Genomic DNA, 12,628 nt, shown 5'->3' with positions numbered 1-12,628 from the left:
TCCAATTTCCAAACAATACATTAAACTCCATTCATTTCATTTATTGTTTTTCAAGTGCGCTGGTTGGTAAATTGATGAAATTACTGCTTTTTTTTAACGCATTAGTTGACCTCCCAGGAATATAGTCATTAATTATATTCTATGTAGCGCGTTATAGGTAATGTTTATCGTTTGATAATAGTTAGCTAACGTGAGCAACACTTAAATAGCTAACCTTACTGTACCATAACCAGATGCTAGGTGTCATGTTTTTAAGTTTTATTGAGTCTTTCTGCAATCTTTCTCTCCCTGTAGAAGGTCGCATGGGTTTCTCTGAAGACTGCACCAACGAATAACTTATCTAGCCCCTCACTGGATATAAATATATCGTTGAATGCAATTGGCAACCTCGTTGTTTTTTTAACACTACGTTTTTTGTGGGGGGTTAAATTAATATTTGCTTGCATTCATTAGTATTCACTTATTGTGCATGATTATGTGAGTATCGTAAAATAACATTAGGGTGTGAGTAATTTAAAAATAACATTTAACATGTTTTATGACAGCTCTGGATGCAACTATGCTAGTAACCAAATACTGTACCTGCTGCTATGACTTATCAAGATCATTAAAGGCAGATGCAATCATTTCCTGGTTGAGTAATAATTGATTTTCTCTTTATTTCTCATTCAGAACTTTCCTTACCAAAACATCAGGTGATACTAAGAAACACTGATCACATGCAAGAGAAGTAGCAGCAGCTCAGTTTTATTCAAACTATTGCATCAATAAGCATTTACAGTCTACAGTCACTGTTCTGTATGTTTTCCATATCTGAATAGTTGAGTAGCGTAGAGATAACAAATGTGCAGAGTGGAATCAAGAATCCTGTTTATATCCCAGATGAAGCATCACACAATCCTAATAGCAGTAGAAGTCCCATTTCTGAAAAGAAAAAAAGAATGTAAATGAATCTTACAGGTCCCTTCATGTATTTGTTTGTGCAACAATTTTGTTTTTGTTGATCATAAACAAAAAATTCAGATACGCACATCAGTCTTGACCTCAACCTCAGCAGGCATTAAAACATGCGTCTCTTCAACAACACTGCTGGGGAAGAATCCCAGACGAGCCTCCTGCTCTCCATAATACGACCCTTGGACCTTCACAAACAGTTATCTTCTGTTACACTTTGTGTCTTCATTTTCAGAGGGGAAAGCATTTGTTTTTGCACACATTACAAGACAATCGTGGATTTGAATACTGTGATTAAAATATTGCGATAGAGATGTTTGCAATTCAGATCGGCCTTGTTATAGGCTATGCTGTACTTACACTACCAGCCCAGAAGAGGTTCCCACGGTCTTTCAGCATGGCATACACATAGACAGACTGGCCTTGTTGGATGGGAATGAAGCGACAGTCTTGCGGGTAATAATCCTGCAGAGCTCTAGCGATGAGAATGGGATCTGTGAATACACAACCAGATGTGTAGTTGACACAATGTCCTATACAGTCAGTGTGACATGCTCCTTTTAAAACTATTCACTGTAAAAAAAAAATTATAATCAAGTCATGGCAACTGGTGGTTTTCTGTTACTGGTTTTCTGGTGGTAAAATGGTTTTCTATTACATTAACTAATCAAAATAATTTAAGCAATTTCATCTTTTTTTCTATAAGTTAAACAAGATTCAACTAAATTTTTCAGGTCAGTTTAATATAATTTAAGTTGAAAAAAAGTAAGTTAATTATACTTAAAAAAAATTTACGGCAGCAACTGAACCTACATTTTTAAGTTGAAATAGTTAAAAAATTGTTTTGGAATACTTATTGTTTTATTATTTAACTATTAATTATTGTTCTGCATGTAGTTTCTTGGACCTCATATTAACTGGGAGATTAAATACTTGTTCTTTGAAAATTCATTTTTAGAATTATTTAAGTAAACATAAAAAGTAAAAAAAAGTAAAAACTAAAAATATATACATAATTTATTTACACATATAAATAACACATAAACTATAACAAAATGCAAAGGAAATAAATATGTCCATATTGTTTGTCAACAATAAAATTAGAGAATAAACCAAATCGTTTTTTTTAAGTCTTTTTTTTTTCTTCTTGTGCACAACTGGCCTACATAAAAATTTAACACAGTAACAATTTATTGATTATTTTTAGACGATGCAACAATCAAAAATTTAAACAAGCAAAAATTTGCTGGTTAGCATTACTCACGGCTACACTCTGAATCGGCGCATAGCTTCTTGTCCGAGAGTTTTGGCATCTGCCTGCCGGCCTGAGAAGCCAGTGGCAGGAGGCCACACAGCACCAGGAGAAGAGTCCAGTTAGTACAGTGTTTCTCCATCTCTGTGTGTCTGATTCTTAATTTGTCTGAATAGGACTAAAGTTCAAGTGGGAGGGGCCCAGTTGAGGCCAAGCCCCTCCCCTTTTCAGAAGGTAGACTATAATAACTGGAAAAAATGCAGTAACACTCTACTCAGATTAACTGTATTTACTTACATAGTACACAAGTGATTTAACTTTTTTTTTTACTGAACAATTTAAGGAAAAAATGACTCATTGCAAACATAATTAGTTAACAAGGTTTTCTTGTCTTATAAGTCAAGATTCAGAGCAGGGCCCATTGCTGTAACTAGCTTCATTCAGGCTCTGCAAGAGAAAAATATGAAGTATAGAAAACAGGAAGCATTGCTGCAAGTTTCACAGGCTCTCGCTTGTGTAAATATTACTAATCCTATCTGACTCCACACTCAGTTCATTGTTACTATAGTGAGGGACACAGCCAGGCCACAGGTCCCATAGCGCCAAGTTTCAGAGACTGAGGCCTTCGCCAGGGTTTGAACAACCCATCCTTTCACAGTGGCAAAAATCAACACTCACTTTGATTCAAAACATTCCTTATGGTCTCTCTGAGCCATTTCCATATTTGGATCACATTAGAATATCATAATCAATCCAACAAAGCTCAATTTAAGTGAGCTTTATATGATTCTTGATCATCTCCATTCATTAATAACTGGCAGCTGGTTTACCTGCAACAGTGTGAAGTTGTGTAACGAAGTGGGTGACTTTAACCACAAAGTGGCAGCACTGAGCAGATTACCTAACAGCCCCTGAATGGCTTCTTTTATGCTGAGAATTACTACATCTGACACTGGAAATTACGATCGAATTATTATATGGAAAATTCCTTCTTATTAATACACTGTGCCCTATTTATTTATTTTTTTTCACAAACGTGTGTGTACTACAGGGGGTAGAATAAACAGGAAAAAAATAATAATAGAATGAGATAATAGAAATAAAGCTACAGAAGATAAAAGTATATAAAAACATTAAAATACAGCTTTTCTATTTTTCTAAATTAATGCTTTTTTTAAAATTAATATAAACTATAGTTTATTTTCCCCATATTATTTACATTCAGGGATAAAGTGTAGTATGTGTTTGGGTGTTTTATTTTTAGTTCCAAACTATCTCACCTGAATGCCTGACGTTAGTGACACCTTCCCTGTTTGTTGGTACTAGGCTCCTCCTATTAACTGATGACGCAATGAGAAGGTGTGCCTAAATTAATTTTGCAACAGCGCTTCCAAGGCGACTAGTAGTACCTCCCTGTCACCTTTCGAGCCAAGTTTGGAGCAGGAACTTCCCAGGTAGGAAAAACAAAGCATTACTTGTTCTAAATAGTCAATAGGGACATTTATACTATAAGCAGACGCTTTCTCACTTTAAAAGAAAACGATTTTGAATATAACACATTCTTTCAAATTCTGAAATCTTTTAAATAAGCCTTTACTTGCAGTGAATTGATACGAACTCTTTGGGTTGTTTTAATTACACGACACGACAGTAGACTAATGTTGTAGTTGATTCAACAATTTCAATGTCATAAAATTGGCTAATATATTATGTTAATAATAACCACTTTAACCAGAGGTTCTGGTTTACATTACATCTAATGTCATCATGTTTATGCATCCTCCATTAGAGAAGAAGCCTGTTTTTTCTTCTTCCAGGAAAACACTTTTCAGCTATGCTACATGTAATGGTGGTGAAATATCGGCATTTTAGATTTAAGGAGGTCAGAGTCACCTATGTCTCAGACACCTGTGCTCTCTAAAACCTGTTTAGCCAATTGTAAGGGGTGTAGTCACTGGGCCACTGAGGAGTCTTGAATGACTACTGGAATGTGAGAGAAACACTGACACTTTGTTATGTTGGTCATGTCTACAAAAGAATCTCCTAGACAACAATAGACATGCTCCAAGGTAGTTCTGGATAATGTGTTGTTTATAAGGAAGGACTCACATGTAGGGAAGAAATCCAAGCTTTTTACAGTCCAGGAGGATTAGATATTGTAAATGAATACACCTATCTACATTGTGTCATAAATTTCAAGGTGAGTTCCAACACAATTGTCACCTGTTCCAACATGTTTTTGTCCATAGGGAGAATTATTATACGGACGATTCAAGATAAAGCAAACAATAAATTAACTGATGATTCCATTCTTGGCTGAACATTCAGCCTCAGTACACCCTACATGTGACACACACTAGGGTTGATCCGTTTTTGAAGGATATACAAAATCAACTTACAAACTTCACAAGAAGAAGAACATAACAGGTGTCAGGTTCACAGAGTAACACATTGTTTTTTTTACTTTAAAGAAAATCCAGGCATTTAGACTGGGAAAGATGCAGATAAACAACGATTGACTATCAGGACGGTCACTAGGAGTCCTGCTCAGCTGTGAACTCAAGGGACGAACCAATGTTTACATCCAAGAGAGAGAACCTGCCCTCTCCCATCCTGGAGGATTCTTTCTTCCCCTTCTCTTCTTCACTCTCTTCCTCCAGTCACCGGATCATGGCTCCTACAATAGGACCGGATGATCTTCTCGCCTCACCTCAGGATGACAGCAGCCCTACTCTGCTGGAAAAAGACCTGATTTTGGCGGCTGAGATGGGCCAAGCTTTGCTGGAGAAAAACGTGGAGCTGGCTGCTCAGATAGAGCAGATGGAAAGCGAGATGGAGGTATGAATAAGGATGACTTTGGTCAAAAGAGATGGAGACTCTATAAAGGCCCCTATAACAATAACTATAAGTTTTAATAATCATTCTAATTCTGTGAATAAGTCCACATCACAGCTAAAACAATCATGACAGAGAGGAATGATTATTGTTGGAATCACTTTCAGAATGATATTTTCCAGCTGATAAAATGAAAAAAAAAATGGAAAAAAAACATTGACAAGCCAATCAGAATCCACCGACTTTACCAAGTTCAAGCATTTAAAGCAGGAGACAACACAGTAACTGGATGCTCACTTATAAAAACAGAACGTTATCGTCCACCAGTGTGGACGCTAATATAATATAGTTATTGATATATTTATCTTTAGTTATCGTTCTTGGTGTGAACAGACCTTAAGCCTATACAGTTACCTTGTTTATTTTTATATAATGTGTTACCAGTTTACACCATTTTCTTATTTGGTATACAATCTAAACAGTTTTTTTTTTACTTTTACACTTAATTATGTAATGGAAGAATTATATAAAATATTTTTATAGATTAGATATACACTACCGTTCAAAAATTGTGGTGTCAGTACTTAAAAAGAAAAATTTATACTTTTAGTCAGTAAGAACCCAAACATTTGAACAGTAGCATAAAGAATGTCTTAAAACACACTGGCAATAGTCTACTAGAGGACTTGCCTGAAAAGAAGTACAAGAAATAAATATATTTGAGGAAAATACTGAAACACTATTGATTTTGAGTGTTAATATTTCCTGCATATCGAAATTATGACATATGAAGCGACAAGAGTTATAGTTTATGGTGGCTCTTCATTCAGAAGGAGTTTGTGTGGGGTCCCAAATAGTGTTTTGGCTTCTTACAACAGCAGAACCCTTTTTTGCTCCCTTAAAACTCATCTTTGATCACCAAAATGACATATTATTATTAATATTATTATTTTAATTTTGAATTTTTCTTGAAAAATTTCGTCATGCCTTAAAATAGCTTGAATGTAACTCAACACCCTTGCCTCATTTAGTATACGCGTTTCTATTAATATGCAAATTAGTCCCGCCTCCACTCACTCACACCAGCTCAGAGATCCACTCGTTGACGTGATTTCAGCGATTTCAAACCGGGTCTAAGACTCTTTGGTTCACTGCAGTTTTAAGGAGAAAATACTCAGCAATGGTGTTGACTTATGAATTTGCACATGGTTTGTCTTAGAATATATTAAAAACACCACATAGACATATAAACAACATTAAAAATTTGATTTTCACCACAGGGGAACTTTAATAGAACCTATTTTATTGTAACGTTATACACATTAAAAAAATACCTTCAAGAACCTCAAAATAAACATTTCAGCATAGAAGTCCATTTAGGTAGATATGATTCTGCATCGATTTTCTTAACAACAGTAAATACCTCTTTTAAAGTGTGTGAATGACTAAGTTTGATGTGCAACAGGCTACGCAACAGGAGAAACACGTGCTGCAGCGACGTCTGGAGGTGCGGGACCTCGAGGCAAGTCAGCGGGAAGCAGAACTACAGAATGACATCACATCCTTGCGTGCGCAGCTGGAACAAAAACACGTTCAGAGTCGTGACCGGCGACGTGAGGAGAGCGAGCAGCTCACTCAGCTGTCCAACCACAACCAAAAACTTGTGGAACAGCTGGCAGAGGTGACCAATCAGAAGCTTTAATTCCCTAGTTTCCTGGTTTAAACATCTTCTTGCAAATCTTTTCAGAGGCATTCAGCTGTAGTGGGTAAATATGTCTAGTGACGTAGAAACACTGATACAGTTAAATGCAGGGCTGGAATGTAGATCAGTAGGTTTAGCTATCTGTCTCATGTCATGTTCGACTACATGTAAACCCTTTCCTTCCTCTATCTTTCTTCCAGGCGGTGACTTTAGAGCATACTTTGCGCACAGAGCTTCGTGCTTTGAGAGAAGAAATGGAGGATTCAAGTTTCAACAAATCTATAAGCTCTGCTAGACTGGACAGTCTGCAAGCAGAGGTAAAGACATGTATAGACAAAAAAGTTGAATAAATCAGCTGATATTTTGATATTATCAACTTTGATTTATGGCAAAAAAGACTGCATGTTGATTCACTGTTTCTGTCTATTATTTTTCACTGATCTTGTACCATAGAACAGGGTCCTGAAAGAGCGCTGTATTCGTATTGATGAACGATTGAATTCAACTCAAGAAGACAATGACCGGCTGAGATCTGAGAGGGATGGATTGAGAGAGAGGGTGAATGAGCTACAGACCAGCCTGAAAGATCAAAAAACTGAGGTGAGGAGGATGTGCCTGATGATGACAGGAGAGTAAAGAGCAGAAGAAGAGAGGGAATCTCTGTGTAATAGTCATATAAATGCCACATATAATCATTATTTACACCCTACACCCTACATTCAACATAATAACTATATTATAGCATTTTGTGAAGCTGCACCAGGTCCTCATCTACATACACCCACTACCAGTACTTTTGGGAAGTACATTTCACGAGTCTTCCAAAAAGAATGAAGCACAAGGAAAATATCTAGTTTAATATGATGAAATATCAGCCATGTATATTCACTACCGTTCAAAAATTTGGGATCAGTACTCATTTGTTATGTAATGGATAATGTACTTGATCAGTGTCTTGCATCACTCTGAAGGGGTTTATTCTTAACTTGCCACTTAAATAATAATTAGACACGAAATATTGACATGAGTTGAAATATTTTATTAGGTCTTAAAATGCAAAGCTTCTGCGGAGAAAGCAGCAAGTTCAAACTAGAAGGACATTTAAGGGATACGGTACAGTCATACCACTTATTACACAACATTTTTCCACATAAATAATTATGGGGATAAGAGATGTAGATTTGAGATAAAACGGTTTTAAAATCGCACCTATTTGTTATCTTAAAATAGATAACTGTACAAGCAATCGTTGCAAAATGGCAGCAGCTGCGTTTGTGTGAAACAAGAGAGCGGGTCCTCGATACACAGATGACATGATTCAATAATTGTTCACAAAATATTGATTTGAATTTTAATATTTTATTAGCTCACCAAACGCAAAACTTCCTTGAAGAAAAACCGTTCCTAGCAAGCGTATAACACTGACGTCAGTTACCCGGATGAGCCTGTGTTATCAGTTTTTACCATAGACTATAAAAAGGTTTTTACCGGTTTACCGGGGAATAAAATACTGCTGGATGGTGCGATTGAACTATCAGAATCAAGTATTCCACAGAGACGTGTAATAACATTAGTCAATGCAATAACTAACATGAACTAACAATGAACAATATATTCTTACAGCATTTCTTTGTTAATGTTAGTTAATAAAAAAATGTTATTTCACAGTGCATTAAATAATGTTAAGATACAACTTTTGATCTTAATGTATTAGTAAAGGTTGAAATTAACATTTACTCAGAATAATAATTGCTTTAGAAGTATTGTTCACTCTTAGTTAATGTTAATTTAATGTAGGTAACTAATGTTAACAAATGAAACCTTATTATAAAGCTTTTTAATACATTAGATTGATCAAAAATTGACAGTAAAGCTTTTCAAATCTATGTTTTGAGCCTCTTTTGAACCTTCTATTCATCCAAAAATCATGAAAAATATTAAACAGCACAACTGCCAATTGTTAATAATAATAATAAATAAAAAATTACCCAAATAACCCAATAAAATTCATTGTAAAATATCACACACAAAAAAAAAAATAATGAAAAAAAAAGAAATATATTTATACATTTTAAAACATTTTAACCAATCACGTCTAAAATTAAAAACTTATGGATGTATCTCCTAAAATGTGTAATGTTTTATTCTGCACCTTATTTTTGCATCCCTGCTCAGCACAAGACATTTTCCAAAAACATTTAAAAAAAAATCCAACCCCAAACTTTTGAACCATAGTGTATTTTCCTTGCAGAAGTTTTTATTTAGTCTGAATATATGGACATTTTTATATAGATGTCAATGGGAAAAGATGTTGCAGCAAGGGATAACTGGACTATGCTAACCAGCCAAACCTTGACCCTTTAACCTTGACAATTATTGGGATGGGAAAAAATAACTATTAGATCTGTGACTTTTGGCAACTTCATTCATTCGTTGCACAAATAAAAGGGCTTAATAAAAAAAGGGATTATAATTAATGTTTCATTTTTTTTAAAAAATTTTTTATGTTGTATTTTAAACCAAAACTGAAAGTGTGTTCTATATAGTACAAATATGGGTACTATGAATGTAATCTAGACGTACTACATCTGACATCTTGTTACTGTCACTTGACCTACCAGCCTCAGTTGCGTCACTTCACTGCTATACATAAATCCTCTCCCGTAGCCGAATAAGATAGTAAAGTGTCCATCAAATGCACACTTCCGAATCTTGGAGGAAGTAGCATGTCATCTGTGTACTTTTCGCCTACTGTTTTTTAATTACTATGTATTCGGACATACTACTCTTTTTGCATAATGTGTTTTGCAGACTATATAGTAGAGAAGTAGTCGATTTTGGATGTGGCGTTAGAAAATCCACAGATGTCAGGGTAGCCATATAGTACACTATATCCAGAGTTAAACTAAATATAGTCCTGCATACTATTGGTCTTAATTTAATAGAATGTAAATTGGGAATTGGGCATCCTAGGTTTCATGGCACAGCTTTGACTGCTGGTCAGGTTTTGCTGGTCAGAGTCCAGTCACCCTTAGAGAGTTTCAGCCTGGCTGTCTCTGGCTCTTTCACAGCTGGAACAGGAGCACAGCACAGTGTTTCAGCTGCGAACGGTCAACCGTACCCTACAGCAAAGGGTTCAAGCCTTGGGAGAAGAGGCCAGTCTGGGGGAGGCTACCTGCTTCCCTTTGTCACTTCAGAGTGAGATCCAACAGTGCCAGGTAGCTCTCAACCCCTGCTTAGTGAAAAGATTGGTGTGCATGCTTCAACTTAGCTTGTAGCAAATGTTTAGAGCACAGTTATGTGAATTGACTGGGTTTTAATCATGTAAGTGCTTATTTCTCTCCTGACCCAGCTCTATTTTTAGATTAGGCTGGCCATTTTCTATTTCTGCTGACTGATTGTGATTTTTATCTCCAATAGGCTAAAGAAACCATTTTAGCCCATTCAACCATTCTGCAAGAAAAAGAAGAAGAGATTCATAGGTTACAGAAAGAGGTTAGCTTCAATGACATTTACATTTATGGATTTAGCAGATGCTTTTATCCAAAGCGACTTATAAAAGAGGACATCAATGCATGCTTATAGACTGAGTTTTCATCTAAGGTGATATGTGATGTTTTGTTCTTTCATCAGCTACAGTCCAGAGAAACTGAATTAGAAGGGCTGAGGGAGGAGGTAAAGCCGTTTCGTAACAGTACTGGTAAACCTACTTACAGGTGAGAACTGGATCAAAGTGCTTTTAATCTATATCTACATGGTTTTGTTCTCTGTTACGTCACTCCAGAGATAAAGTGATAAGCTAATGATCTGTTATGAATGGGATAAATTTTTCATAATAGTCTGTGGTCAGCTAGAAACAGACTCAATGTTTTCCTTCTCTTTCACCCATTAGTGCCTTGGAAGAGGAGATCATTTTGGCCCGGCAAGAACGTGATGCACTCAACCAGCAGCTTCTGAACACCATCAAACACAAGGTGGCACTGTCACAGGAAGTTGAGTCTTGGCAGGTTGGTAACATGCAATTGATTTCTGATTCAGTTTTGATATGTCTACTGGATTTTGTTAGTAAAGAGTTACACTCTAGAAACCACCCAGAACATTTAGAAAATGTATATCTACTATGCATTGCACAGAGAGCCGTCCTTGACATTTCACTGCATTTGTTTGGAGTTCCTCAGGGGTTAGTATTAGGACCCTTTTAGTTCCTGAAATACCAAACTGTAAAGGACACTCAAACACTGTATTATTGTAAATCCTGGTCCCACTGCTTTGCGCATTTTGTATGTTCCTTCCTTATTTAACACACCTGATTCAGATCATGAGCTCATCAAAAAGCTTCATCAACTGAACTGAAGTGAGTCAGGAAAGAGAAACATATAAAATGTGCAGAGCGGTGGGTCCCCAGGACCTGGATTGAAAATCACTGTTGTAAAATAATAGTTTACCTTTGCTATGCATTGCATGCATTTATTAATTATTTATTATACTGTACAGTATGTAAAATGTAGTTTTGCTCTGTTCCAGGAGGACATGCGTATGGTGATCTATCATCAGGTTGAACTCCAACAACAAGAGAAGGAAAAGGAAAACAAAAAAGAACAGACAGGCTTTCAAAGAGGCACGCGCACCACCAAGTCACTGCGTGTACGTGGGGAAGATGGAAGGAAAGGGTTTTTCTCTACTCTGTTTGGGGGAGACTGACTGGAGGACAAAAAAAGTAGGAAAGAGAGATGGAAAAAGAAGGGAACAGAAGACATTAGTGAGATATTTCTCACTTTTGTCTACAAATGGCAATTGGTAAATAATCTTTAAAATCACCCAAATGTGTAAATAGAAAGAAATCAATTATATTTACTCCAAAGTAGCACTATTGCATATTTATGTTTTCAATATATTTATTTGCAACTTCATAAACAAAAATAAATGTATAGCATTTATCAGTGTTTTTCTTGACTCTTTTATATGAGGGGTTAATTATTCTTCAACCATAAAATAAATGGCCTCCTTAGCACCATTAAAGGCAGCGTTCAGTAAGGATTATGCAGCATTACAGTCAGTATTATTTCATGTAAACAAAACTTTCACACTCTCAAACTGTCAAATTTTTCATTTACAAACAAGATGAGCTGTGCCCCAATATGCATAATGACCAATGATAATAATACCTTTTACATAAACACATTCACATACGTATGGAAGGAGATGACATGAAAATAAAGCTGGCACAATAACATTGCGTGGTTATCTTTTGTGTTAGTGTACCAGAAGCGGATATCAGTTTTCAATTTACAAACATTACTTTTACAAATACTGTGAAAAATTCAGTGACATTTTTGTTTGAACAAAGAATCTTAAATCAGAAGGTATAGCCCAAACACAAATCTGATCTCAGTATTATCGAGTCGAGACATAAGAAACTGAGAATCCCATAGAACTACACCATTTTTAAGTGCTTGTGAGGGTGTTTTCAAAAATAATGAAATTAAAAGTTTTGGCAACACTTTACAATAAGGTCTTATTACCTAACATCAGTTAATGCGTCAACTAACATTAGCTAAAAACAAGGAGCAATACATTTGTTAGTATTTCTTAATCTTTGTAAACGTTAGTTAATAAAAATACAACTGTTCATTGTTCGTTTATTTTAGCTCAGGTCCATTAAATAATGTTAACAGATACAACTTTTTGATTTTACAAATGTATTAGTAAATATAAAAATTATTTTGAACTAAGATTAATAATTGCTTTAGAAGTGTTTTTCATTGTTAGTTCATGTAAGCCAATGTAGTTAACTATAAAACCTTGTTGTAAAGTTTTACCAAAGTTTCTTATTTCCCAGTTAACTTCTGTTATTTAAATCAAATCAATATTTGGTGTGACCACCG

General features: G+C 35.5%; 2 protein-coding genes and 1 long non-coding RNA gene across 4 annotated transcripts; 2 read left to right on the top strand and 1 right to left on the bottom strand.

Annotated features, from left to right (window-relative positions):
* Nucleotides 1–13: 13 nt before the first annotated feature.
* Nucleotides 14–626, top strand: LOC309498125. The gene is made up of 2 exons (XR_014205859.1): nt 14–157; nt 295–626. It is a non-coding gene; the product is annotated as an uncharacterized lncRNA (long non-coding RNA).
* A 105-nt stretch (nt 627–731) lies between these two features.
* Nucleotides 732–2,378, bottom strand: mia (MIA SH3 domain containing). Its single transcript, XM_082168647.1, has 4 exons — nt 2,219–2,378; nt 1,315–1,448; nt 1,032–1,142; nt 732–924 (listed from the first exon to the last, which is right to left on the bottom strand). Exons 1-4 carry the CDS (start codon nt 2,346–2,348, stop codon nt 901–903), a joined length of 399 nt encoding a protein of 132 aa, XP_082024773.1. The 5' UTR covers nt 2,349–2,378; the 3' UTR covers nt 732–900.
* A 1,291-nt stretch (nt 2,379–3,669) lies between these two features.
* bicdl2 (BICD family like cargo adaptor 2) lies at nt 3,670–12,347 on the top strand. Of its 2 annotated transcripts, XM_082168641.1 has the most exons (9): nt 3,675–5,044; nt 6,507–6,722; nt 6,944–7,060; nt 7,197–7,343; nt 9,815–9,961; nt 10,164–10,238; nt 10,377–10,459; nt 10,636–10,750; nt 11,268–12,347. In XM_082168641.1, exons 1-9 carry the CDS (start codon nt 4,781–4,783, stop codon nt 11,442–11,444), a joined length of 1,341 nt encoding a protein of 446 aa, XP_082024767.1. In that variant the 5' UTR covers nt 3,675–4,780; the 3' UTR covers nt 11,445–12,347. The 2 variants fall into 2 exon arrangements, with proteins under 2 accessions (XP_082024768.1, XP_082024767.1); XM_082168642.1 differs by lacking the exon at nt 9,815–9,961 and having other exon boundaries at nt 3,670–5,044.
* The last annotated feature ends 281 nt before the right edge of the window (nt 12,348–12,628 follow it).

Source organism: Leuciscus leuciscus (genome assembly GCF_965113295.1).
Source record: "Leuciscus leuciscus genome assembly, chromosome: 5".
Taxonomy (NCBI): Eukaryota; Metazoa; Chordata; class Actinopteri; order Cypriniformes; family Leuciscidae; genus Leuciscus; species Leuciscus leuciscus.
The sequence above is the reverse complement of the archived record's forward strand: the minus strand, read 5'-3'. Positions and strand labels throughout refer to the sequence as shown.

What these genes read in the sequence shown, in the direction of transcription:
- mia (XM_082168647.1), bottom strand. Translation starts at nt 2,348, where the DNA reads ATGGAGAAACACTGTACTAACTGGACTCTTCTCCTGGTGCTGTGTGGC. An exon ending in CGCCGATTCAGAGTGTAGCC is followed by an intron (nt 1,449 to 2,218) that starts GTGAGTAATGCT and finishes GTGTATTCACAG; the next exon opens with ATCCCATTCTCATCGCTAGA. An exon ending in ACCTCTTCTGGGCTGGTAGT is followed by an intron (nt 1,143 to 1,314) that starts GTAAGTACAGCA and finishes CTGTTTGTGAAG; the next exon opens with GTCCAAGGGTCGTATTATGG.
- bicdl2 (XM_082168641.1), top strand. Translation starts at nt 4,781, where the DNA reads ATGTTTACATCCAAGAGAGAGAACCTGCCCTCTCCCATCCTGGAGGAT. An exon ending in AGATGGAAAGCGAGATGGAG is followed by an intron (nt 5,045 to 6,506) that starts GTATGAATAAGG and finishes GATGTGCAACAG; the next exon opens with GCTACGCAACAGGAGAAACA. An exon ending in AGGAAGTTGAGTCTTGGCAG is followed by an intron (nt 10,751 to 11,267) that starts GTTGGTAACATG and finishes GCTCTGTTCCAG; the next exon opens with GAGGACATGCGTATGGTGAT.